Source organism: Lemur catta, chromosome 8 (genome assembly GCF_020740605.2).
Source record: "Lemur catta isolate mLemCat1 chromosome 8, mLemCat1.pri, whole genome shotgun sequence".
NCBI lineage: Eukaryota > Metazoa > Chordata > Mammalia > Primates > Lemuridae > Lemur > Lemur catta.
In genome coordinates this window covers 40,120,724-40,148,320 of record NC_059135.1, presented here as the reverse complement: position 1 = coordinate 40,148,320, position 27,597 = coordinate 40,120,724, and the positions used below count along the sequence as shown (strand labels likewise).

The 27,597-nt window shown below is 36.4% G+C and overlaps 1 protein-coding gene and 1 long non-coding RNA gene across 2 annotated transcripts in view; one reads left to right on the top strand and one right to left on the bottom strand.

Annotated features, from left to right (window-relative positions):
• The window catches only part of LOC123643716, a 66,184-nt gene extending 59,029 nt beyond the window's left edge, over positions 1-7,155 (bottom strand). The window contains exon 1 of the long non-coding RNA XR_006736891.1: positions 7,125-7,155. This is a non-coding gene — a long non-coding RNA (uncharacterized LOC123643716). The remainder of the gene's footprint in view (positions 1-7,124) is intronic.
• A 344-nt stretch (positions 7,156-7,499) lies between these two features.
• Positions 7,500-27,597, top strand: part of WDR75 (WD repeat domain 75) — a 30,089-nt gene continuing 9,991 nt past the window's right edge. The window contains exons 1-11 of the mRNA XM_045560137.1: positions 7,500-7,640; positions 12,369-12,498; positions 14,936-15,001; positions 15,866-15,956; positions 18,937-19,061; positions 20,493-20,563; positions 21,700-21,819; positions 22,281-22,369; positions 25,645-25,803; positions 26,684-26,743; positions 26,835-26,950. Coding sequence (XP_045416093.1) covers positions 7,555-7,640; positions 12,369-12,498; positions 14,936-15,001; positions 15,866-15,956; positions 18,937-19,061; positions 20,493-20,563; positions 21,700-21,819; positions 22,281-22,369; positions 25,645-25,803; positions 26,684-26,743; positions 26,835-26,950 — 1,113 coding nt within the window. The 5' untranslated portion in view covers positions 7,500-7,554. The remainder of the gene's footprint in view (positions 7,641-12,368; positions 12,499-14,935; positions 15,002-15,865; positions 15,957-18,936; positions 19,062-20,492; positions 20,564-21,699; positions 21,820-22,280; positions 22,370-25,644; positions 25,804-26,683; positions 26,744-26,834; positions 26,951-27,597) is intronic.

The window sequence follows — 27,597 nt, the reverse complement described above, 5'->3', positions numbered from 1 at the left end:
GTTAAGCTTTCTTATTTATCACTTAGACATTTACAATATTTTCCAATTCACTAATAGGATAATTGTAATTCCTAGTAGACTAAAGCATATTAACATAAACCTGCAAAAATAATGATGTACCTTTGCTGCCACCATGTGGCACATCCGTATTTTTGTAGTTAAAACAGTTTGAGTTTTAGGTTTCTTTTTTTCTTTCTTTTCTTTTTTAGAGACAGGATCTGGCTCTGCTGCCCAGGCTGGAGTGCAGTGGTGCAATTATAGCTCACTGCAACCTCAAAATCCTGGGCTCAAGCAATCCTGCTTCCTTGGCCTCCCAAAATGCTGGGATTACAGGTATGAGCCACCAAACCTGGCTCGAGTTTTTAAATAATAATTTCATACTTAGTTCTGAAGCCATCATCATCAGCTCAGACCTCTGGTATAAAAATACTATTAAAAACTTGAAGCCACAGCACAATTCACACTTGCACATTGGTAGTATACACCACGGAATACTACTTAGCCATAAAAAAGAATGAAATAATGTCTTTTGCAGCAAAATAGATGGAACGGGAGGCCATTTTCCTAAGTTAAATATCTCAGGAACAGAAAAACAAATACCCATATACTCATTTAAAAGTGGGAGATAAACTATGGGTATAAATGATTATATAAATGGCATGATGGATTTTGGAGACTCAGAAAGAGGGGTAGGTGGTTAGGGATCAAAAATTACCAATCAGGTACAACGTACGCTATTCAGGTGACAATGAAAGCCCTGACTTCACCACTATACAGTTCATCCATGTAACAAAAAAACACATGTACCCCCTAAATCTATTGAAATAAAATGAAAAACAAAAAATAAAACAAAAATTTGAAGAATATGTGCTCCCAGGTCATTTACATACCAATGAATTACCAATCAATTAATAGTAAATAGGAACCAAGAATGCAGGAAGTATTATGACATCTAAAGGAATGATATATTGTCTTGTGCTCAAAGACCATAACATCTGTTAACATCAAAACACAGGCAAATCAAGTATTAATGTGCAAGAGTTATTTTTCAATTGGATGGCAATGAGTGGTAGAGAAAATTTTTAGTGCTCTGAGAGGACAGAAGGAAGGTACATGAGAATCTTCATAGAAGAGAATTAAGAAGTTTTATGGCTGTTGGAAAGGAGTTAGATATACAGAATGAAAGCAAGAGAGCATTTCAGGCAGAAGTAACATTAAGGAGGGGTGGGGAAACTGCGGCCTTGAGACCACATTTGGCCTTCTGGAATCTTAAGTGCGGCCTTTTGACTGAACCAAATTTTACAGAACAAATCCCTTTGTTAAAAGGATTTGTTCTGTGAAGTTTAGATTCAGCTGAGGTACCACTTTGGGGATCTGGAGGGCCACATGTGGCCTTGAGGCCACAAATGAAACAGGACAATATATGACAAGCATTTATTGTCAAGCCAAGAAGCCTGAATTTTAGCCTATAGGTCAGGGGAAGCCATTGATTCAACATACACATTTTTTTCCCATTGTAGATATAATTCCCCTGCCACATGAACATCTGTGAATTCATATAAAAATAATTTATTTCCCAAACTAAGAATAATCTGGCAGCTCACATTCTCTAATCCCTCACCCGAATTCGTAATTTAAGCCTTGAAATCAAAGCCAACCAGTTAAATCACTGCCAAATCTCCAGGAGAAAAAATTTAAATAAATAAATATGTAAAAGGGTGATGACTGGGCCCAAAAAGACATGAGAACTTCTTCCTAATATTTCACTGAGAGCTTCTGTTCTGAGAAAACAAGATGTGCACTGTAGGGAAGAAGAAGAATTTTAACAAAGAAGAAAGGAAGAGAAATTTAGGCTCATGGGACCCTTTCTCAGCAGAGTATGATGTAATTTGTGTTGGGGAGGGGCAGGGTTAGGTAAAGGAATGAAAGGCTGGGACAGATGCAAGGTGAGTGAGACTCAGCTGTCCATGCAAAGGTAAAAATACCAGCATTGGGCCAATTCACTCAGAATGATTCATGAAAAATTCAAAAGAAAGAGAGCTTATTGTGGGTCATGTTTTATTGGATGCTATCTTGATTTGTTTTTTAGAACAAATGGAGTAACAGCACCATGAGGAATAAATCTTCAGAGTGAGATTCAAATAACAGCCCTTCCATCTTCACACATCCCAAATCATGGGGGATATTTACACACAGTCCTCTTGAGGAAAAACAGTAATTCTCAGAGAAACAGAGTAAAAATTCATACTGTAAATGCAAACATTTTCCTAACTGAAACATAATATACACAGATGTTCCTGCTCACTACAAAACAGCTCCCTACATTAATATTCAAAATAGCAATGCTTTTCCTTTATTCTCATACAGCTTTCAAATTGCTTCCTGGGACTTTAAAGATGCCTAGGAATGTTTCTGTTCCAGAATTTTCTGCTCCTTAATGACCACTCTGTAGGCAAAGGACACAGTAACATTAGATATTAAAGTCTTTTCTTTAATTCTTCTATTTTGAGCATAAGTAAAATTCATAGGCAAGGCTTTCTCTACATGATAGAAAAGCAAATATTAGGATTAAATATTAGGGGCCAACAAAAACAAAGGAATGATATTCCAAATTTCCATTAATAAGCACTAGTGAACTAAACAGAAAGAACTCTGGACTGGGTTTATATTATTACTCTCTTCCTAGCAACTTACATTAAAAACTTAATTAATTTTCAGTCTTCATTGTGTTCTAATAAATGCCATTTAAAGATACAAATTTTCCTCTGAATATGAGCTTTCTCTACAGAAAGCAATATTGGTAAGTTAGTGCTCCCATCATTTATTTCTAATAGTGCTGTGTTAGATTATGATTACACTTTAACTTATTTAGGGAAATTTTTTAAATTTTAAAATAGATAATTTTATTTTGTTTTCTTCATTATTCTTTAGGCAATTACTTATTTTTCATTTCTAATTTTGTTGAACTTCAGTATATGGCAGGCATGATGTATGCTTTGGGCCCTTATGGTCTGCAATGGTCAATTTTTTTTGAAAACTGCATGTGTCTTTGGGGGAAAGAAAGAATGCTGTCTGTTGAATAGATAAGTAAATTAGAGCAATCTGGTTAATGGTGATATTGAAGCATTCTACATCCTGGGCTTGAGCCCAGGCATTCAAGGTGGCAATGAGCTATGAACAGACCACTGCACTCCAGCCTAGGTGACAGCGTGAAACTCTGTCTCAAAAATAATAATAATAATGTCCAGAACACAAATATAAATTACTCCACACACACACATACACACACAAAACGCAAACCAGAAAAACCCTAACAACTCTCAAGAGAAAGGCAATCAACAGATGCCAATCCCAAGAGGACCCAAATGTTGGAATTATCAGAAAAATACTTCAAATAAGTTATTAAAACAGTACTCCAGAAAGTAAGAGTAAACACTTTTAAAAGAAAGGGAAAGACAGAAGCTGTCATTAAAGAAATACAGGCTGTAAAAAAAAAAGAACCAAATGGAAATTAATACAGAATAGATCATAGACCTAAATATTAAGTGTAAAACATAAAGCTATAAAACTCTTCAAATAAAACATAGAAGAAAATCTTCATAAACTTGAAGTAGGTAGAGTTCTTAGATACAACAAAAGCACAATTCATAAAATTAAAAAATTGACAAACTATAATTAATAAAAATTTAAAACTTTAGTTCCATGAAAGATACCATTAACAAAACAAAAAGACAAGTCATAGTCTGGGAGAAAATATGTGCAATTTTCATATCCAACAAAGGAATTATATCCAAATATATTAAAAATTCTCAAAACTCAACAATAAGCAAACAAATAACCAATAAAGCAATGGGTAAAATATTTGAAGACACTTCACCAAAGAAAATTTACAGGTGAACAGTAAACACATGAAAAGATGCTCATTATTAGTCATTAGGGAAGTAAAAATTAAAACCACAATGAAAACTACAAATTTATTATAATGGCTAAAATTAAAAGTACTGACAACACTGTGTTGACAAGGATGTGAAGTAACTAAAACTTTTTATACATTCCTGGTGGGAATGCAAAAATGGTACAGAAACTCTGGAAAAACAGTTTGGCAGTTTCTTAAAAACGTAAACATACACTTACAATCTGACCCAGCAATGCCATTTGTTGGTATCTATCCTAGAGAAATAAAAGCTTATGCTCACACAAAAACCTAAATATGAATATTTAGAGCAATATTATTCATAATTTCCAAAATCTGGTAGGGGAAAAAACAAACATCCTTCAACAAATGAATGAATAAATTAACTGCGGAATAGCTATATGATGGAATGCCACTCAGCAATAAAAAAGAAAGCATTAATGCACAATGCAAAATGCACTGATGCAAAATGCATTATGCTAAGTGAAAGAAGCTAGACTCAAAAGGTTACATATTGCATGACACCATTTATGTGACTTTCTGGAAAAGGCAAAACTATAGGATGGAGAACAGATTAGTGGCTGCCAGCAGATGGGGCTTTGGGGAGGAACTGACTGCAGAGTAAGGGGAGCACCAGGGAATTCTTTGGGATGTGGAATTTTTCTGTGTCCTCTTTATGATGGTGAGTACAAAAACTTATGCATCATAGATAAGAACACCAAAAAAATAGATTTTATTGCATATAAATTTAAAAAATAGATTATCATTTCACTTCTTGGCAAAAACCCTCCACTTGCTTCCCATGCATAGTAAATGCCAGAGCTGTTACGATCTACCAAGCCCTACAAACTGGCCTTCTATTACTTCTCTGACTCCATCTTCTACTACTCCCCCTTGATTATTCTTCTCCAGGCACACTGGCCTTTAACTTATCTTGAATATGAAAAGGAATGCTCTTTCCTCTGGCTTTCCCCAAACATCTCCAGGCTTATTTACACCCTCAACTTCTACAGGTCTTTATTTCAAATGCTACCTTCTCAGTGAAGCTTTCCCCGAAAACCCATTCTAAATGCTATCCCATCCTTATGCTCTCTCTTTCCTGCTTTGAGTTTCCCCTTAACACTTAAAACTATCTAAAATAGAGCATTTTTTGCTTCTTTCTGGGTTCCTCCCATGGTAAGGTAAGCTCCTTTAAGACAATAATTTTTTACTATTTTGTCCACTCCAATATTCCCAAGCCTGAAAGAATGTCTGGCATATGCTAGGCATTTAGTAAATATTTCCTAATGAAAGATGCAAAATAAACATTTGTGGAAAACCGTTTACTTTCCTTATATGGGCTATGCTCCTTCTTGCTTCTCCTTTCTAACTAAAAGGAATGCAAACTGTCAGCACAAGAACAAAAACCAACATGGTAAGGATGAGAAAATGGAAAGAACAAAGTAGAAAAAGCATAGGTCCCTGGTGGCATCAATGAACCTCTTCAGTAGCCCTATTCTGCCTACCTCAACCCTTCTATAATATGATAAATATGTCCACTACTAATTAAGCAGCTCTAGGAGGCTTTGGTTCCTAAATGATCACATAAAAAGAAACAAAAATAGAAACGATTTACTTTTCTGGACACTTCAGTAAATTAAAACTCTGTGTAAAAATAATCCTCCCCTAAGTTTATCAGTCCACCTAATTTTTGTCCACATCAGGATTTGATTCCTTTTTAAACAATCTAAACAAAAATTACTATATAGTAAGTGAAACAATTGGAGTTGAAATTGATTTGAGTAAAAGTTTGTTTATTTTGTTCCTTGGCTCCAGTCCTAACAAGAATACATCAAATTTCAAAGTAACCAAGAAAATCTTTATAAGATTTATTGTGTAGACATCAAGAGACTGAGCAAAAAGAAGTTAAGTCTGCAGAATCAAAACAGATACATGACCAGGCCTGGTGGCTCACACTGTAATTTAGCACTCTGGGAGGCCCAAGCTGGAGGATCCCTTGAGGCCTGGAGTTCAAGATCAGCCTGAACAACACAGCGAGACCTCTCTCTTCAAAAAATAGAAAAATTAGCTGGGCATGGCAGTGGGTACCTGTAGTTCCAACTACTTGGGACGCTGGGCCAGGAGGATTGCTTGAGCCCAGGAGTTTGAGGTTGCAGAGAGCTATGATGATGCCACTGCACTCTAGTCTGGGAAACAGAGCTAGACAGACCCTGTTTCAAAATAAATAATAAAAAGCTGACACTTTGCACTCCTTCCACTGTGACAAAGCATATTGCAATCATGAAAAAGAAAGCTCTTTGTAGCTTGAGATAAACCAAAATAATCAATGTCTCCCTATCTAGTTCTGGCTCCCAAAATAATAAAGCTTTGAGCATTTCTCATAAGCTGGACTCTTCAGTAAAAAGTTAATTTATCCCTGATTTTTACAACAGTGATGTCTGAAGATACGTCTTGACCTTTGTGAATACTGTAATATTTCTCCACAGTGAATAAATTTATGTACGTAGCCACGTTGCTTAACAGTGGGGATACGTTCTGAGAATTGCATAGTTAGGCAATTTCATCATTTGAGTTGTATGTATATGCTGTCCATCACTGACTTAAAGTCATCATGTGGCACATGAACTTGGTAATTTTGCAATGAATTTCAACAAGGAGTGAAACCAAGGCAGATCTGTTCCTGTTAAAGTTAACACTGGCTCTTTATCCCTAAGGGTAGCTCAGTGCCAGCACAGAGGTAAATATTAGCTGAAAGAACTACTGAATCAACGTAGGCACCCGTGATATACCAGGACCAAAAAAAAAAAAAAAAAAAAGGCATAACTCTATAAAAAAGGAACTGGAGACAGAATAAACTAGCATAAAGTAAACATCCTCGGCGTTCAGGGCTTTCTAACCCACAGCCCTGTCGACTGACGGGAAAAGCGAAAACCAAAGCAAACCGCACAAAACCACCCTCAGCAAAGCAGAGACAGCGTCCCGGCACTTGCCGGGAGGCGGAACGTCAGCTCCGCCAAAGCTGGGAAGACGGACGCACTAGAACCCCGTAATGGAAGCAAGATTTCCGAAGGAGAAAGCAAGGCCCCCCGAGCTGTGGAGATTCCGTAGGAACGTATGTGACCTTCAAAGAAACAGGACAAAGTGGCAGCTAATAAGAAAAGCAAAAAGCTGTGCTAGAAGAAGAACGCTCCCAATAACGCAACCACGATACCCAGAAACGCTTGGCGCGAAACGCTTCCGTCATCTCGCAGCGCCGGAGTAACGGAAAGATGCCCGGGGGGGGGGGCGGCGCGCGACTGGAGGTCACGTGACACAATGGGAGCCACCTTTCCCTTCCACCAGAAAAAGCTATACAGTCAGATTGACAAGGCCGGAGAGAAATGTCTCTGTATTAAATAATGGTTTAGAGGTATATATTATAAATTCATTGTCTCTATGTCTTTTGCTTTTACCTTTTTTACAAATGTCTTAGTGTGACGTTGCCCAAAGGATGGCGGCAGAGGCTCCGGTTCGCACAGTCGAGTCTCAGGCCTAGAGAGCCCCCGTGCGGCGTCTGTGGCCTGGGAAACGCCGAGTACCCGGCTCGGTACGGGAGGTTCGGGGCGGGGCCAGCGAGCGGGCGCTTCTGCGTCTGCGCGAAGATGGTGGAGGAAGAGAGTCTCCGCGTGGTTCGTTGCGGAGGCAGCGAGTTGAACTTTAGGAGAGCTGTGTTCTCTGCGGATTCTAAGTATGGGGGTGCCGCGCATTGTCAGCGGGCTGAGGGGCGTGACTCCGCGGAGGGCGGTGGGGGGACAGAACCGTCTGGCGTATTCGGACTTGCCGGCTGGCACATCTGGGCTTTGTGGCGCGGACAGGCGTGCGGGGATCCCCGGGCGCGAGAGGCCCTGTAGCTCCGCAGGCGGGGGTGCGCCTTGGCCTCCCTGCGCGGTTTACCTGCTGGTGGATTGGGGGATCCAGGCCACGTCCACGTGTGTAGAATCTGTTAGGGCTGAGGCGGCTGGAAAATGGTCTAGGCGTGGATGTGTACGCCACTGCCATTGCAATACCACGAGGACTTCCTTACTCCTTCGTACAGAATCATGGTTTGAAATGACTAAACTTAAAAAATATTCCACTTTATCCACCCCTCCAACAACCAAAAAAGGCATATTGGCAACCTTTTTGGAGCTTTGCATGATGTTAGAGACAGAAACTTGCTAAGACCTGGTCTCTTTCCTCAAGAATTCGGTGTGGCTGGAACCAGACTGCCTCTGGGTTCCAAACCCGGTTCTTACATTACGGGTCTTTGTAAATTTCTTAATCTCTGCGTCAGTTCTCTCATCTGTAAAATGGGGATAATATTTACTAATCCATCTCATTTGGTCATTGGGAGGATTAAATGCCTCAGTATATAAAAAGCACATACGATGCCTGGTATTTAGTGGCTCAATATATATCAACTGACATCATTGCTATATTGGTGGCATCTCTAGGAAGTGACACATTATAGTAAGTAAAGGTTTTCAAGTCACTTATGGATAGAGTGACACTTGATAACCCCTTCTGTCTTGGAAGAGTAGAGATAGCATCTTATGAAAGTTTGTGTCCCCTCCACGGTATCCTGCATAAATGAGTGTATGGCAGGTAGCTGTTGAATGCATATGTGGCTGCAGGAGTTTTTATAAATTACCTTAGAGGCAACAACAACAAAAAAATTGAATCCTTAGTCTTTACAAGTAAAGAAGGTTTTGTTGACATTTATCTTGTGGATTGGGGGAAGAAGCAGGCTTCAAGAGGTTGTAAAGTTCTGCCACTTTAGACTGATACCCATGTATCCAATTTCATCCTCCACTATACTGTTTCTACACCTTATTCATTATAATGAGGTCTGTTGTGTGTTTCATTTGCTAAGCCTGGCGATTCTTTTTAAGTATTTGTCATCTGTATTATATACAACAAGCTGAAATGACAAAAACTAAGATAATTCAAATATTGATCCTACCTTCAAGGAGTTTACAGTCTGTAAGTAGAAGGGAATACTTAGTAACAGATATTTCATACTGTGACACAGTAGGAGTTCATAAGAAGGAGAAATTGCTCCAAACTGAGAAGGATGGAGAATATTGCTGAGGAAATGACATCCTGAACAGTTCTTGGTTGTTTGGTCCAAAGAGAGTGTTTATTTTTTTAAGTCTCTAAATAAGGGGGCAGAAGTTTTAACATGATTGTGTTTCTTCAAGATTGTTAATCTGAAAACTGTGTAAAACTCTAATATGTGTTAAAAAAAAATGGAGAAATCAGACGTGGGTAGGTTGGTATACTCAGTGTAATGATAGCATAGAAGAGAAAGTTACATAATCAAAGTTTCCTTTCAGTAGTGGGTCTTGGCAACACTGGCAAGAGTTTGCCTCACCAGTGATATTGGGGGAAGGCATGCCAGGCAAATGGAGCAGCTTGAAATTAGGGGGCCTTGAAAATTGGGGGATTGGGCCTTGTATGTAAAGTCAGTATAATCACCGCATAGGGTATAGGAAATGGTGGGAGAAGAGTTTGGAAGAGTAGAGACCAGGGAGTAGAAGATTAGTGCTGGCATCCAAACAAGAAATCACTTTGGCCTAAACTAAGATAATACTGAAGATGGAGGAAAGAGATAGGACTTTGGAGTGATTTCACAATTAGTATTAATTGGAGAAGATTTTGAGTTCAGTTTGGGGCCTATTGAGGTACCTGTAAAACAACCAGGTGAGCATAGGTAGTAGTAGGTAGAAATTCAAGACTGAAGTTTGGGGAACTTGGTCAAGATTTAGAGACTGGTGGGGGTGGGGAGGGTCATCTGTATAAAAGCTAATAAAGCCATTTTTCTAGCAAATGTACAGGATTATAATGAACTCAAAGATTTTAATGTTATCTAAAAGGTACCACAAGGAGTTGGCTACCTTATACAAAGAGGAATAAGGTAATTTTGTATTTTATCTCAAGGTGTTTATGAAAAAGCTGAAATAAAAAATAAAACAACAGAATTGTGAAATTTGGGCAGCTTACTTTTGGCCACTAGATCTTGGATCTAGAACTGGTGATCTGGTATGAGAAGATGAGGGAAGGCTTCCAGAGAAAGACTCCAAGCTGAATCTGGAAGTAGTTAGAGTCATGAAAAATAGGAAAGACTGAAAAACTGTCACAGATGGGAGGATTCTAAGGAGATGCGACATTTAATGGGTATGCTGCATTGGATTCTGGAACATAGAAAAAATGCAAATAAAGTTTGTGGTTAATAGTCATGTACCAATGTTAATAGTTTTGACAGATTTGCTCATGTAAAGTGCTAACCTTAACAGAAGCAAGGTGAAGCATATATAGGAACTCTGTAACTTCTGTAAATCTAAAAATTATTTGAAAAGAAAAGTTAAATAAAAAGCTTATTCCTAGAAAATAAAAAGTAGTCAGAAAGAGAACATGTTCTGTGTAGATAGCAGGAAGTGCAAAACCATGGAGAGAGTTGCCTTTCGGGACTTGTGTTCAAGTAATTTAAAGCCATTGTTCTCTGCTAAGTAACAAGGAGGAAATTCCTTTCCTCTGAGGAAGCAAATTGGAATCAATTAGGGTGTGTTTTCTTGGCCAGCAGTACCTCTTACCCACCACAATTTCAAGGAAACACTGCCTAAAAGACCTCTTGGTACTGATAGGGTGTGTCGGGGTGGGGGAGGGGGGGTGGAGGGTTGTTGGATTGTGAACCACTTCACTAGAGCACACTGTTCAACAGAAAATGTAGTTGCAGTCAGACTGGGTCAAACCACCAAAAACCTTAAGAGTTTAGATTATATCCTGAAGACAGTAAACATTGAAGGATTTTAATTTAATTTTATCTTTATCTGAGGAAGTGATATGGTCAAATTTGTAAAATTAGTCTCATGGGTCTAAGTATAAAGCTGAACTAAAGCACACTTGAAGAATGTAGAAAGCCCAAGAATGGTCCAGGCTGCAATGTTAAGGCTATGAACTAAGTAAGGTACTCAACAGAGTTGAAGAGGAGGCTTCGGCCAAAGGGGAGGTCGTATATCTCAAATGCCTTGTTGCTCATACTTTCTTGATCGTAGTAGACAGTTTCACATAATCATGCCTCCTGGCTAACAGCACTTACAAGATTCCATTGATTATAAGATGCATCCTAATTTCAAAGAGGTGAACCTGTGAAAAGTCAAGTATCTTAAAATTGATAAAATAGTGTAATAGTGGCCCCAGGCAGTACCAGATTTACTCTTAGGATTTTGTGGTATAGTAGTCCTCCCTTGTCCGCGGGGGACACGTTCCAAGACCACAAGACCCCCAGTGAATGCCTGAAACCTCATGGTACTGAACCCTACATGCACTACGTTTTTTCCTATACATGTATACCTTTGATAAGTTATAAATTAGGCACAGTAAAAGATTAACATCAATAGCTAAAAATAAAATAGAACAATTACAACATGTCAGCATTACTACTTTTGCACTGTGGAACCTTTATTAAGTAAAATAAGGTTTACTTGAACACAAGCACAGTTATCAGACAATCAGAGATGGCTTCTAAGTGACCATCAGGTGGCTTTTATAGTGGATATGCTCTGCAAAGGGATGATTCATGTCCCAGGTGGAACACTGAGAGATTTCATCACACTACTCAGAACCACACACAGTTTAATTTATCAATTGTTTATTTCTGGAATTTTCCATTTAATATTTTCAGACTGCAATTAACCATGGGTAACTGAGACCAAGGAAAGTGAAACTGTAGATGGGGAGGGGGGCGTCTGTTGTAGGTATAATAGGCACAGAGCAAACGTTTTTTATTTAGAGGATACTAGAAGATTTATATTTCTGAGCTTTGTTCTGTGATAATATCTATTATGAAACTAGTCAAATACTACCCTAACTTTACCACTTTCAGTAATTTAGTATCCTCTACTATATGGAAGAAATCCAGAAAGACAGTAGCAAAACCAGCATTTCAGCAACAAGGAAAAAAAACCAGCATAAAGTCTTTGTACTTTTCTATACAAGGGAGGCCCATACCTCACCAATGGACCAGAGCTTTTGACTTAGCATTTGTAAGCTGGTGTCCCCAGTAAACCATGAAGAGTTTACGGACATGGGAAGACACCACTGTTAGCAGAACCATCATCGAAGAGTAACTCATCCATTTAGTGATCAGGCAACTTGGTTAAGTTGGCAGTTTTTGCGGGATGATTTCGTTATAGCCTCTGCCCATAAATAGGCAAGAGATATGACATTTGGGCTCATTAATCTCTTCTAAGTTAACGAACCAGTCAGTCTTAGATGTCCCCATAGGCTTAAAACAGCACAAAAATTTGAATATACAGTTCTTAAACTTCTTTGAAAGAGATCTCTGTTGTGTGATGTTATTTTTATCATGAACAATAAAAAGATTGTACTACCTAAGGAGTACATGAAACTTACTTTTGTTTCTTTTTTTTTCCAGGTATATCTTTTGTGTCTCTGGAGATTTTGTTAAAGTTTATAGCACAGCCACAGAAGAATGTGTGCACATATTGCATGGGCACAGAAATCTGGTGACTGGAATCCAGCTCAACCCCAACAATCATCTACAGGTGTCAAGCAGTTTATAATTGAATGTTTTTAACATTGTCTTTGTTCTTGACAGAACAATTGGAGTTGAATTTGGCTGGGAAATTTTCCAGATTGTGATGCAGTGAAATATTTGTTGATTTTCTGATTCAGGGTATCTTTCACTTGTTTCTCGTTATTAAAATAAGATCACGGCCTAGAACTACATTGACCATAGTGTATTCTGTGAACCATTTGTTCCACAGGATGCGAATAGGTGTTACTTGAGAAGAATGTTTCTGAAATTCAGGGTTAGGCAAAGTTAAGTGGATTTATTGATTGTAGGTCTTCTCGTTCCCCTTATGTGCATTGTGAATATCCAAAAGGGATATGTAGTATTTGGTGTTTCTCAAACTTATCTGACCTCTGAACCCTTTGGTTTCTGGAACACATTTTGGAAAATGTTGGCCAAAAGGCATTGATTTGGTAGAGCTATTCCTTTAAAGGTTGAGTCTCTTGAGGGTTAATGCAGATGTTACCTAATCTTAAAATGAGCGTCTAGATGAGAAGGGCTTCTTTAGTTAGTGGATCAACCAGTTAATTTCAAGACAAATTTGGGGATTTAATGTAGTTCAGACCTCCCCACTTCCCCCACAAAACAGGCCTTGCTTCTCGGAATTCAAGAATAATGAAATGGTCATTTAAATTCTGTTCTCAAGTTTCAGCAAACTTACTAAAAATTTATCTCAACAATATTTTGCTCTTGCTCTAGTTTTTAATCCTGAATTAGTCACAGCCAACTTGGAAGTTATTGGTGGATTTAACAATGGATTTGCATTGCATTATCACAAAGGAAGTAGGGCATAAAGTAACATTGATCTTTTCTTTCCAAAATTAAATAAGCTACTCCTAAAAGTCAAAGTTAAGTAACTTTTCTGTAGAGTCCAAGCACAGATTTTTATCTTTACTGTCCTCTGAGGGTTTGACAAAAGTTTATTGCTATGTGTAGCATTTGAATGTTTTTAATCACAAAAATATTCTTTTGTTAAAATTGTAATTTGTGAAGTCTATATTACTAAGTTTTATAGCAAAACAAAAAGCCCTATATACACAGTGCATGAAAGATCTGTTTCAGGTGACGTGAGTTAATAAGATTAGAGGGCAGTGATTCTGTGGGTATAGGATTCACAGTGTTTGTGTATTAACCATTATTTTGACAGTGATTATATGTTTGACTTGTTATGTTTTACTAATCCATGTTTAGGATTCTTATATGTGTTGACTGTGATGTATATTTCTTACTTAATATTATTCTTTGAATTGGATAAATAATATGATCTTTTCTGAATCCATGTCCCTATTTGCAGAAATCTTAAAATTGCCACTTTCTTTAAAAAAAACTTAAAATTCTTTATAAACATTATAAGCAAAGTATTTTAACATAACAACAACAAAAAGAATCTAGTGTAAACTTAGTAAAATTAAGTCCGCTGGGACAAAAATAAACCTATGTGTTACTAAGGCCTTGTGCTACCAAAGTGTGGTCCACGGACCAGTGCCCTAAACTGTTGGTTACAGTCTACAGTGAGATGAGCACAGAAATTGTCCCGAAGCTTTATAGCACTTTGACATTTCCACAGCATCCAAGTGCATAATAATTTCTATTGTATTTTATGAAAGTGTTGGTCCTTGATGGATTGGAAATATTTTTTTTTAAATAAGACATTGTCTAATGATTTGAGAAGCTCTCCTTTAATACCCGTGTAAAATGAAAGCAGTTCAGTTAATAAAAAGGGGCTGAGCTGTAGGAGAAATAGCAACAAGTTCATGAGTGCTTTTCATAACTAAATACCTTACAATCTCCCTCTTCAAAATAGAAGGTTGACATTTTTCCTCTCAGCTTAGTTAAAACTTGAAATCAGTGAATCTACCACTGCCACAGGCTGTGATAAGAGTATCTATTTTGCAGAAGCAATGTAACCAAATGACTCCACCTCTTTAAGGTTAACAGTGAATTGATGAACAGAAAATGCCTTCTTGGCTGGGCGCGGTGGCTCACGCCTGTAATCCTAACACTCTGGGAGGCCGAGGCGGGCAGATCATTTGAGCTCAGGAGTTCAAGACCAGCCTGAGCAAGAGCGAGACACGGTCTCTACTAAAAAAATAGAAAGAAATTAGCTAGACAACTAAAATTATATATAGAAAAAATTAGCCAGGCATGGTGGTGCATGCCTGTAGTCCCAGCTACTTGGGAGGCTGAGGCAGGAGGATTGCTTGAGCCCAGGAGTTTGAGGTTGCTGTGAGCTAGGCTGATGCCATGGCACTCTAGCCCGGGCAACAGAGCAAGACTCTGTCTCAAAAAAAAAAAAAAAAGGAAAGAAAAGAAAAGAAAATGCCTTCTTATCAGCACTTAGTTATTCATTTGATATCTTAATGTATTTCTGCTTTTTAATCAATTTTGTACTATTTTTACCTTTTTAGCTATATTCTTGTTCCTTTGATGGCACAATTAAACTGTGGGACTACATAGATGGCATTTTGATAAAGGTATGTGGATTTTTCTTCAGTTTTCCTCATGTGAAAGGAAATGGCAAAATAATTTAATGGTAAATATATCGTTTCCTTCTATAAGGCCTCATCGTTAGACTTCCTAAACAAGTGAAATTTATATGCCATTAATAAAAAGATAAATTTGACTGTAAAAATTTTATACTTCTAATATAAAAAGACAAGTTAAACTAGGAGAAAATATTTACAAAAGATATTATCCCTAATATACAAAAATATTCCCAAAAACCAGTAAGGAAAAACTAATAGCCTAGTAGAAATATATAAATTCACAGAAAAAGAAACACAATAGCCAATAAATATGAAGAGAGGCTTAACCTCATTAATATTAAAGAAATATAAACTAAAGCAAATGAGACAGCATTTTTCCCTATCAGTTTAGCCAGATTGCAGATTGAAAAAAATCAAGTGATAGGTAAAGTGTAGAGAAACAGGCACTTTTATATACAATCAATGAGAATAAACCTGAAAATAAATAAAAACATTTTGCTCCAGCAATCTCACCTGTAACAATCTGTCACTGAAATAATGGAGTGTTTATGTAGTCTTTACAGTGTTGTGTACAGTAGGGAAATAAGTAAATATAGGCTTGATGTCAGTTGAAATTGTGATACGTTCATTCAGTACAGTATTATACAACCACTAAAAAGAATCAGGGCTATATGTACCAAACTTGAAAGGCTGTTCAACAAATATCTATTGGTTGTCTTCTATAGGCTAGGTGTTCTCCTTATGTTGGCAATACAGCAGTGAACAAAATAGATAAAAATCCCTGCTCTCATAGATCTTATGTTCTGCCGGGGGAAACAGACAGTAGACAATATGGTGCTTTTTATCTTTCAGACTTTCACAGTTGGATGTAAACTTCATGCGCTCTTTGCTGTTAGCCGCCCTGAGGATTCTGTCTTTGTTATAATAAATAAAGAAAAACCAGGTATCATATAATTGACTTATTTTGTTTTTATATGGTATAGAGTGCCTCTTTTCATTTTATAGTTTCTCAGAATTTAACATTTGGTTTTAATCTGAGGCTAACAGCTTTTGGAGTTGGCATTTAAATTGCTTTTATTGTTACTATGTTCATTTGCAGAGGCTTTGTATCAGTTCTGAAATATGCAATAATATAAAATGAATTATTTTATATATGGTTATAATAATAAACCATAGAGCTCAAATCTTAAAGCTGTTTTACAAAGGTGTGCTGGAACTTGTCTTCCTACTGAACTTTCATTCTTAAGCATCATTATCACTTTACCCATCATCGAACATTTCTCTTTATTGGTCTTGAGTCATTGTAGGAAATGGTATAGAAAATAGGTTGACATTAAGAATCAGTAGTGTGACTAAATTATTATCAATTACATTTTCACTATCTTTGGAACATTATTCCATCAAAACTGCCATGTGTCAGCTTTTTAGGAATTCCTGGAATATTGTAAGTTATAAATAATTGTCCTTCATTATAGAATTTGATAAAACAGAACACTAACATGAAGGATATATCCAAAGAAATTTTCTAATCCCCAGAATTCAAGAATGCCACTGTGCTTTGTGGTGTCCTCCATAAAATATAGTTGTATTCAGAGCTAAAAATGCAAAGCAGCTTTACAATGGTTAGTGGGCAGTAAGCTAAACTGTTCATGGTTTATTAGTTAAGTGAATCCTTTCCACCATGTTTGTTTGTTTTGTTTTGTTTTTCCTGAGACAAATTTGTAAATTATTACATATCATAGACTTAAGTATAGTAACTTGAATAGTCAAAACCAAAAGCTAAATCTGTTTTTTAGCTAAAGTCATTTAGTGCCAAGTCTTATAATGAGTGATATTGTATCAAGAATGTGACATGAAGTTTAGTTTTCTTATGTGGCTCATAAGCCACTTCTAAAGGACATTTCAAAAATGCTCTGGAAATAGCAACATTCTTAATTAAGTTGTCTTCCCAGGTGACTACTTCAAAGATAGCACTCTTTCTGATATTTAAGGTCTATTTTGTACATAAATATGTGGATCCTTGATTATCAGTCCACACGCCTACTAAAAATTCAGATTCCTAATCTCCCCAACTGGCAATTGATTCACTAGGTCTAGAATGTAGTCTAGGAATCTACATTTTTAATATCTTCCCAGGTGATTCTGCTCATCACCAGTGTTTGGTAATTACCTGCTTTACTCACCCCATGATTCCTCAGTTGGAAGGGCAGTCACCAATAGCTGTAGCTAAACTTTTTATTCATGCTTGTAAGCCTAGTGATTCTAAACAGTGGCTGCACATAAGAATCACCCAAGGAATTTAAATAATAAGATTCTCTGTGGTGGGGCCTAATTGTTTACTTAAAATTCCCCAGTTGAGTCTAATGGGCAAGGCAGGGTAGAAAACTACTGATCTAAAGTACAGATCTTGGTCATTAGCCTTTTGGAGTTAACTGTGGAAACTTCAAATACTATAATCTAAATTCCATTCATAATGGGATCTGGTGTTACTCTTTAGTGCTTGGCACATCCTGGGTACCCAGCATATGAAAATATGGGTATCTGTTACATTACAGTGTCAGTGGGGCTTGAAAAGATCCCTTCTGCTGAGCTGGCTTGCTGACTACCCCACTGGCCTCTCATACTCAAATATAAATATACACACACACTGTCTTTCTTCATCTGTGTCATCTGTGTTCCACAGCCCAAAACCAGAATCTCTGATAGAAAATTTTATAAATCATGTTGAAATTACTTCTCTGGTTTAAAAACAAATTAATCTTTTATTTACACATTATTTTTGGTGGTATCATTTCTCAACTATATGTCATAATTATTCAGCGCTTATTGAGCACCTACCATGGCTAGATATTATTCTGGATGCACAGAACAAACAGACAATAAGTCCCAACAGTAAGCTGACTAGGTCAGTTACATGATGCTGTGAGATGAAAGATGTTCTAGAGAAAAATAAAGTAGGGGAGGGACGTAGGCAGCATTGGAGGAATACGTATTAAATAAGTGGTCAGGGAAGAAGAATTAGCTGTGCAGCTATTGGAGAAGCATTCTCAATCACTCCTGACGTGTTCAGACAGTAGCAGAGAGGCTGGTTGGAATGAACCAAGGGAGAATAGATTATATATAGCCTTGTAGGCTGTTGGAAGGACTTATGTTTTTACTCTAAGTAAAAAAGCCTTAGGGGCCAGGTATGGTGGCTCATGCCTGTAATCCTAGCACTCTGGGAGGCAATGTAGGAGGATCACTTGAGGTAGGAGTTCCAGACCAGCCTGAGCTACAGCAAGACCCCTGTCTCTACAAAAAAACAGAAAATATTAGCCGGGCATGGTGATGCTTGCCTGTAGTCCCAGCTACTTGGGAGGCTGAGGCAGGAGGATTGCTTGAGCCCACGAGTTAGAGGTTGCAGTGAGCTATGATGCATACTCTACTCCACTGCACTCAAGCCCAGGCAACAGAGTGAGACTCTGTCTCCAAAAAAAAAAAGTCTTAGGGAGAAATTTTTTAAATGGATGTAAAGAGAAGAACATGTCAATATTACAGAAAAGTAGATTTATCCTATGAATGTTGTGGCACGTCCATAGCAATTCTGAAAGCTTTCTCAGATGGTTTGTTGCTTTTGGCTGCATAGTTCACCAGTATTCATATTCTGTCTCCATATTAAAGTTCAGCTTAGTACTTTATAATATACAGGCACCAATAAGATACATGGATTTCACATGTATGTATATGAGTTGTAGAATTAGACTTCCATTTAAAACTTTGTGTATTCAAAGTGTTCAATTTTAAGGTACCTTTTGTTCAAGATAGGCTAGAATTATCTTGGCATCAAATTAATTCTAGAGTACCGATTAACAGTTTATATGAATAAGTGTACATGTTCACTTTCTCTAGAGAAGCTTTATATTAACATAGCTTCCTTTGGCTAGATATATTTCAGCTGGTTTCAGTGAAATTGCCAAAATCGTCAAGCCAAGAAATAGAAGCTAAGGAGCTATCCATTGTTTTGGATTATGTAAACCAATCACCCAAGTGCATTGCCTTTGGAAATGAGGTAAATTTTGTTTCATTGGTTTTCTGTTTTGAACATAAAGTCTCTTTCCTGTCATCTTTCCTTTGAGCATTGTAGTGATTTGATATTGCCTTGAATTATTATATTTTTGTTAGTAACTAAGAAGTCTGTTTCATTGCTTTAGCATGTATTTATGGTATATATAGTTTTAGAGCCATCCTTATTTTGTGTATTCTGCACTATTGCTTTTGTAAACTCTCTAATTTTCCCTAAAATATCGATGTTTTGGTATTGTACTGTACTTCTTAGGCTGTCCCACATAAAAGCCACTCAAATTATTTTATTTATTTAAGATATTTAAAATAACTTTTTCCAAACAATTAGGATCAGAAGGCATTTTATCCTTTTTTCCTTACTTAACAGTGCAACATGAGTACATAGTAAAATGTTTTTATAAATAATAACTGTGATGTTTATACCTAATAATTACTTCATTATTTTAAAATCAAATACCATCCAAAGCCCCTGGACTTCACTATAGTGGCATGTGTCTTTAGCCTTAATTTTTGTGGCGTTATTTTAGTGTTGTTCTGAAAAGGGTTAATATCTCAGAGTAAACTTTTTTATTATTATTAAATCAGCATTCTTTGGCATCATTAGTTATCAGTTAAATACAAATTAAAACCACAGTGAGATAGCACTTCACATCCACTAGAACAGCTAATGTTGGCAAGATATAGAGCAAAGTTAAATAAATAACTTCACCCAGCAATTCTAATCCTACATAGAGAAATGAAAACATGACCACAAAATAGGTACGACAATAATTATTCATAATGACTCCAGAATGTAAGTAATTCAAATGTTCATCAGCAATAGAATAAACAAATTGTGATATGTGTTCATTCAGTGGAGTGTTCCTCAGCATTAAAAAGGAACTAATGGTACACATAAGAGCATGGATGAACCAAAAGGATAATGCTGAGCCAAAGAGGCCAAACATGAAAGAGTGTCTATTGCAGCATTCCATGGACATGAAATTCTACAGCAGGCAGAGAAATAAGCGTGGTGATAGAAATGGATAGTTGTTGGTAGGCGTGGGGACATTGAAGAATGATTGTGAAGAGGAAGGAGAGAACGTTTCTGAGGTGAAGGAAATGTGGATGTGTTAAGTGTACACATATGTCAAACATTGCATTTATTGTATGTAAATTATTCCATAATGGGAAAAAAATTTAAATCATTATACTTAAAGCTAGAGAATCTGGTTTTGGAATTTAGAACCTAAGCTCATCTTTTCATTTTCTATCATCATTTTAAAAGTAGGATTATTCTTTCCACAGCCAAAGTAGAGTATATCCTTTTATATTAATGCACTCTTAATTTGCCAAGCAAAATTATTGTTACTGTTAATTTTTGTGATCTTCAAGAGTGTTGATTATTGTGAATGCCACCCTCTCTTTGAAATATCAGGGAGAATATGTCGCTGCAGTGCGGGACTTTTACTTGTCTGTTTATTTTTTCAAAAAGAAAACAACATCAAGGTAAGAATTCTTTCCTGTTAGCTTTATTTCCTCAAGAGTTTGTTATAATTTTATTTGATCCTGTGATCCAAAGCTGTTTCTAGTTTCATTTACAAAAGGTTGTAAGACCACAAGGTATAAAGGTATAGTTTTTAACCATCAATGGGTAGAGTTGCAGGAATGTTAGTCACAGAAACCTAGGGAGCTTTTTCCAGCTGAAAGCCCCTGTACACCTAAATTTTGGTCTGCATACTTGGAGTCAGAGTTGGATGTAATTTGAAAAGCCTTCACCAAGTTCGTTCTCATTGCCATTTTATGGCTATAGGAATGAATGTAGGCTTTGGGATACCAGGGTTTAAAATGAGTCAAATTTAGTCTATTTGAACCCAATGCACCTCTATTTAACATGTATTTAAAATGAAGATAAATTTACCTAATAGAGTTTTGTTTGTTTTTTGTTTTCTGGGTTTTTTTGAAACAGGATCTCACTCTGTTTCCCAGACTGGAGTACAGTGGTGCCATCATAGCTCACTGCAACCTCACACTCCTGGTGCACAAGCGATTCTCCTGCCTCAGCCTCCCAGGTTGCTGGGACTATGGGTGCACAACACCACACCTGGCTAATTTTTTATTTTTTGTAGAAATGAGGTCTTGCTATTGGTTTTGAACTCCTGGCCTCAAGTGATCTTCCCAAATTTTTGGCCTCCCAAAGTGCTGGGATTGCAGGCGTGAGCTACTACTCGCCACCAATTTATCCCTTTGGATTTGTTCCTTTAGATGCCTTGGGCAATTGTCTCAGATATAATTTCTTAGGCTTGTTTATCCTTCATGCTAAAACTTAGATTCAATGAGAAATTTGAACAAGCTTTGTCCAGGCCAAAAAAATCACTAAAAGGATGTCTTTACTTAAATGTCAGTGGCTTCCATAGACAAATTATTTTGACAGAATATTAGTCACATGAACTTTATATTATATATTAATATATGTTTACAAAACAGTGCTTGATTCTTGATCAAAATTTTCTTTTAAAAAATATCCTACATTTATATTCATTGAATTCTGAAATCTCTCCAATTTTGGTTGAAAAGGCTGAGAACTCCCTTTTACTTTATATCACCACTTAAAAGGAAATTTAAAGGAAATTTTTTTCTCCTAGGTTTACTTTGTCATCATCAAGAAATAAGAAACATTCTAAGAACAATTTTACATGTGTAGCATGTCACCCAAAGGAAGACTGCATTGCATCTGGTCACATGGATGGCAAAATTCGTCTTTGGTCAGTTAACTCATTAAGAGCATGGTGATCGTTTCTGTACTATTTTATATTAGTCTCACAGACGAGGACTATCTCTGAATCCAAGAAAACATCCTCCCTTTCTTTTCATTTCATACTTACTGTTTTAGGATTTCTAACCTTAAACTAGTAGGGGGGAGTGAAAAATTTCATGTTGCCTATAATCATTTTATTAAAGAGAACTTTTTTTGTCAGCCTTTATCCAAAAAGGAAAGGGTGACAATAGTGATTATCTATTCATAAGTGGTGGGTACCATAAGTGGTGTGTTATTTGTAGAAGTGACTGATTAGAAGTAGAAAATGTAATTTTTGTACATTAAGACCAGTTAGCTTGATATTATGATTTGTTGTGTTTGGCATATGTTTATTACATTTGACATGCCATTATTTTCCTAACTTACGCCTACTCAAAGTAATTTAAGAGTTTTATTTTTCTCCAATAGGAGAAATTTTAATGATGACAAGAAATACACATACACGTGTTTACATTGGCACCATGATATGGTTATGGATTTGGCTTTTTCAGTGACAGGTAAGTGCAGGTTTAATAATTAAAATGAACTTTTGAATTATATGAATCAAGTATGTTAATTCTCTGTATTTATAGTTTGAAAGATTTAAAATTGCAAGGTCTAAATGAGCTGTAAACACTTGTTTATCATCCCTGTGTTTTAAGCTTTGCTCAGCACAATACTATATACTTTAGGTTTCAAAGCCCTTCACAGTTCTAAAGTGTACATTTGTAATAAGGTCTATGTTATTAACATAAAGAACATATTTACTTAATATTACTTTTTCAAATGTATGTCTGCATAGCTAAGTATGTAACTATAGTTTATCAGGTACAAATAATTATGCAAGGGCATTATATCCATTATCTGATTTAATCCTTGACCCTATGAGATAGGTATCGTTATTATCATCTGACAGGCGAAGGAAGTAGAGTTTGGAGTTGATAACGGACGTCGTCATATGGCTAGTAAGTGGGATATGGACCTAAGTCTGATTTAAAGCCATTGTTTTTAACTGTTAGATTGCCTCATTCAACATTAACTATTTTAAATTAATTCAGATCTTTGTTTCATTTAAGCTATGTGAGAGTGTAGCTGTAGTGAGTAAAAATACCTCCTTGAAAAATAAGCTGGTCTTCGACAGAAGTGTGAAATATGTTTTGTCTTTGGTTACTTTTAGCACCCTCCCACTCATGTGGTGAAAGTTATTTATGTCAGCATATTGTGACTGGTCCTGGAAGAAGGTTGCTAGGTGCTAGAGAAGATTATGTGCCTGAAAAATGAAAAGTCAGGAAAGGAGATTTTTCTTCCCATAGGTCTTCCTGGAGACTGACAGGCCGAGTCTTAGATGGTACCATGTGCTGTGGGTCCTTAGAAGGTTACTTGGGTTTAACTCTCTGAAGCCACGGGAAATAGGAACATCTTAAGCTTATTTATGCTTTGAGTTTAGGGAACGACGATAATAGTTTAGTTGTGACATATGGGAATTGAGACTATAAAAGGGTAATGAAGAGAAATTAACCTGACCCTACAGATTTAAAATACAGGCTACTCGTTTATCTTCTCCACCCTCTTTCCCACCCCACCCCCCAGAAATACTAATGAGTGGTGTGCATTTGTACACATGAATTGAATGTATGTGTTCCAGGCAATGTCTTTATTTTCTCCTAACCTAAGGTCATTTCTTTGCCCTTCCTCCTCAATTTCTCTTTCTCTGCTATGGCCCCTTTCCAACTCAGAGCAAACACGGACTGGTATTTATTATCATTGTGACTCTCTGTTTTGTTTCTCTTACCTATCTTGTCTACCTTCTCCCACAGTGGTTTGCAGTCACAGCTTTCTGTAGTGGCCTTACATACCCGTAGCCCTGGGTCATTCGGGTTTGGCCCTTTCAGGTAGGGATTGAGGAAGAAGGAATAGACCGGTGGGCTCTCAAAGAAAGGAAAAAGAAGAATACAGAGCACTTCTACCTGAGCCAGGGCTTTAGCATAGGAGGTAGTGCAGGTAATCTTGCCTGCTATAGAGTTGAATTCTTGATTTTATATTTCAAGTAATGTGAATATTTGTAAATGAGAAGTAATGGTTAAATACAGCATGTAGTCGTCAGTGAAATGTTGGTATTGATGCTGTATAGGTGTAAGAGTTAATAAAAGAAAAAACGTAGTTGGCTAAGTAAAGGAAATACCGATTTTAGTTGTTTTTGAAAACTATTTTATAACTTGCAGATACGAACAATATACACAGTATTTTATATATGTGTGTGTATCAGATTAAATTTGTTTTATTTGTACACATCACAATTTTACATACCTTTAGTCTTTTGTTTAGCAAGATTTTATCAGTTTGCAACTTCATAAAATTTGGAGGAAACACCACTACAAACCGGTGATCTTTAAACTACAGTCTTTTTAGATTTATAAAAGAATTAAAAATGATCATTTGATGGACTGCTTTTGGCAAAACAGTCTAAAACAGTGTCCTAAGAAATCTTTGTCTAATTGGTCATGAAGATACTCTCTTATGGGTTGGTTTGTTTTTTGTTAAATTTAAATGGCCACATGTGGCTGGTGGCTACCATATTGGCCAGTGCAGCTATAGATCAATTTGAGAATTGATATTTTTATAGCATAAAATATTTTAATCTGTAATTATAATAAATATCTCTCCATTTTGGGGGTCTTTTTTAATTTATCTCTGATATATCTCTGGTCTTATGATTCTGTTGTTAACAGTATTTTTTATTTTTTATTCTAACTAACTTAGTAGTATTTAAAAATAAAATTGATTTATATATATATACATATATATATCTTATATTCAGCAGCCTAGCAAATCTCACTTATTCTAAGAGTTTATCTCTAAACTCTTTTGACTATGCCTTGATGTAGTCATGCTGTCTGTGAACACTGAAATAATTCTTTCCTTCTTTCAGATCCCTAAGCCTTTCTTACCTCATTTTGGTGCACTAGGACATCTAGTTAATGTTGAATAAATATGCCAATGTCATTCTTAATCACAGGGAAAGTTTTTTATATTTTGCTTTGTAGTATGATGTTTGCTTGTAAGTTTTCTCTGAATAGCCCAGATGAGATTTAAAAGGTCCCATTGATTCCTGGGTTTCTGAGAGTTATTATCATGAAAGGGTATAGAGTTGTATCATTTACTTTTTCTGCATCTGTTCAGATAATCATGATTTTTCTTTTTATTCTGTAAATGAAGTTAATTACATTGGTTTATTTTTCAACTGTTAAAATAATCTCTCATTCCTGCAATAAACTCTGCAATGACATGTTATCCTTTTACTATATTGTTGGATTCAATTTGCTAATATTTTGCTTGGGAATTTTCATCTGTCATGAAGTTGGCTTGTAATTTTTTTCTTACAGTGTACTAGTTTTGGTAGAGTAGCGTGATGATCTTGTGAAACAAGTTGGGAAGTGTTCTTTTTTGGTTACGTGGAAGAGTGTAAAATTGGTTTCTTTCTTTCTTAAGTGTCTGGAAAATTTTATCAATGAAGCCATCTGGGCCTAGAGGATGTTTCTTTCATCCAGCTTTTCTAGTTGTTGACAAAAGTGTTGGTCAGCAGCAAACTTGTCAGGTATTACTGGGAAGGAAAATTACTAAATCAATGATCATTTTTCTTGAGAATTTTTTAAAAGATATGAAAAGACTGGTTTGTATGTTTTTAAAAAGAGTTTATTTCTCTAATATGGTAGGAAAAATTAAAATGTTAATTATATTTTTCTATTTTTTCCCCAAAACACTGTCCTTTCAAATTCTTTGGGTGGATGTGAAGGCACCAGCCTACTGAGTGGCGGTCGTGAATCTGTACTTGTAGAGTGGCGCGATACAGCAGAGAAGAATAAGGAATTTCTCCCCCGCTTAGGAGCTACTATCGAACATATCTCAGTCTCACCTGCAGGCGATTTATTCTGTACATCTCACTCTGATAATAGTAAGTCTAAATTTTTTATTGTGAGGAAACATAATTTGTATAATACCATATATCACTTAGCGTCTGTAGGGAATGAGAAACAAAGAGACCTAAAACTAGTTGAGTAGTATAGGACTTGACAAGCATTTTTTTCTTCCATTTCTCCTCTTTTTTTCACCCCGCTTTACTTCCAGATGCCACCAGAATCCAACATTTTCAAACTTGTTTTTATGAAAATGAAGGTGTAAGTGTATTTGGTTACTGTTGTGTCACTGACATTTTCAAAACCTTTTAGGATGGGATGATGTGGGGAAGTAAAGGGAGGCTTTGGAAGTGGGCATTCATGCTTTCACAAATATAGTGGCATTTTCAAAAGCATACTGTGATACCCTCTTTTGATACAGCATTATCTTAGTGTGGGAGTCCTGTGGATTCTGATAGAAATAGAGACAGTCTGTTCCTGCCAAACTTTGCTCATCCTGTTACTATTCAGCCTGGACCAGAGTCTCTGTAAATCTGCTTCCATTTCCTTCAAAAAAGAACATAACTATGAGTAATACATTGGTGTGGCATGACTTATTTCAAAGTTAAACTATCTTTTTTTAGACATTGTCTCTCTCATATATCATATATGTAGTTTCTGAATTAACATTTAGAATCTATGTGTAAGCACAACTGATCAAACTTAAAGACTCCAACAGAAAAGCCCTCATCCCCAATGCCTAGTTTTTCTGCTAACCTACAAAATATAGTCTTGATTTTCTAGTAACACTCCAAGTTTATTAAACTTACTAGGTAGTTTTGTATTCTGGCATATTTCAAAATGATCTAAATTCAGGTGACTTCTTTACCTTGAAGTTCTGACCTATTTATATTTAAATATTTATTTTTTTACCCACAGAGATAATAGTGATTCACCGAAACCTTGAGGCATCTGCAGTCATCCAAGGCCTAGTGAAAGGTATTGCAGAACACACTGGATTTAGGGTCACATACATTTTAAGAGTGAATATTTCTCTGATTTCAGCTATTGTTTATCACTTCTTTGGCAGATAGGAGTATCTTCACTGGTTTGATGATTGATCCAAGAACTAAAGCTTTGGTTTTAAATGGAAAACCTGGTCACCTGCAGTTTTATTCTCTCCAGAGTGATAAGCAGTTATACAATGTAAGACTTTATCCATTAACTCCATTAACTACCCTTAAAAGCAGTGAAGTTTTTTACCACTGGGTCGAGTAATTTATTTGGTAGCTTCTAAAACAGGATCTTGTGCCTGTGTTTTCTTGACCACAGTCAGCATTATCTATGGTTACTTAGTTGTTTAGAGCATAATTCTAATGAGGCCACAGTTACAGATTACAGATAAACTAGTTGGGGCACAAATACTTGCTCTCTTTCTGTTTCATTTTGTTTCAGAATGCATTCCAATTAGCTGTGCCACGCCTCTGTGCCATTTGTGGCATAGGGATAAGGAAACAAGAATATGTGGATTGACAGTACAAATCTCTATCTGTGTTGTGGTAGAACAGTATCATTCATATATTGAAGATAAAACCTTCAGTGTAGATTAAAGAGGAATGCTTCTTATAATCCTGATAAATACAATCCAGTCCAGATGTCCCACTTTTTTCTTGTGCCTCTAGATTCCTATCATAACAAATATAGCACCTTATCTTTCTTTCCATGGCCTGTTAAACCCTTCAAAGAAAGGAAGCTTATTAATCTTTAAACACTCAGATCTTGTGTAATTCCTGGAAATTGTAGGCATTTAGTACCCTTAGTATTAGGCACTGTATTTACTTAGTAAATAGGGA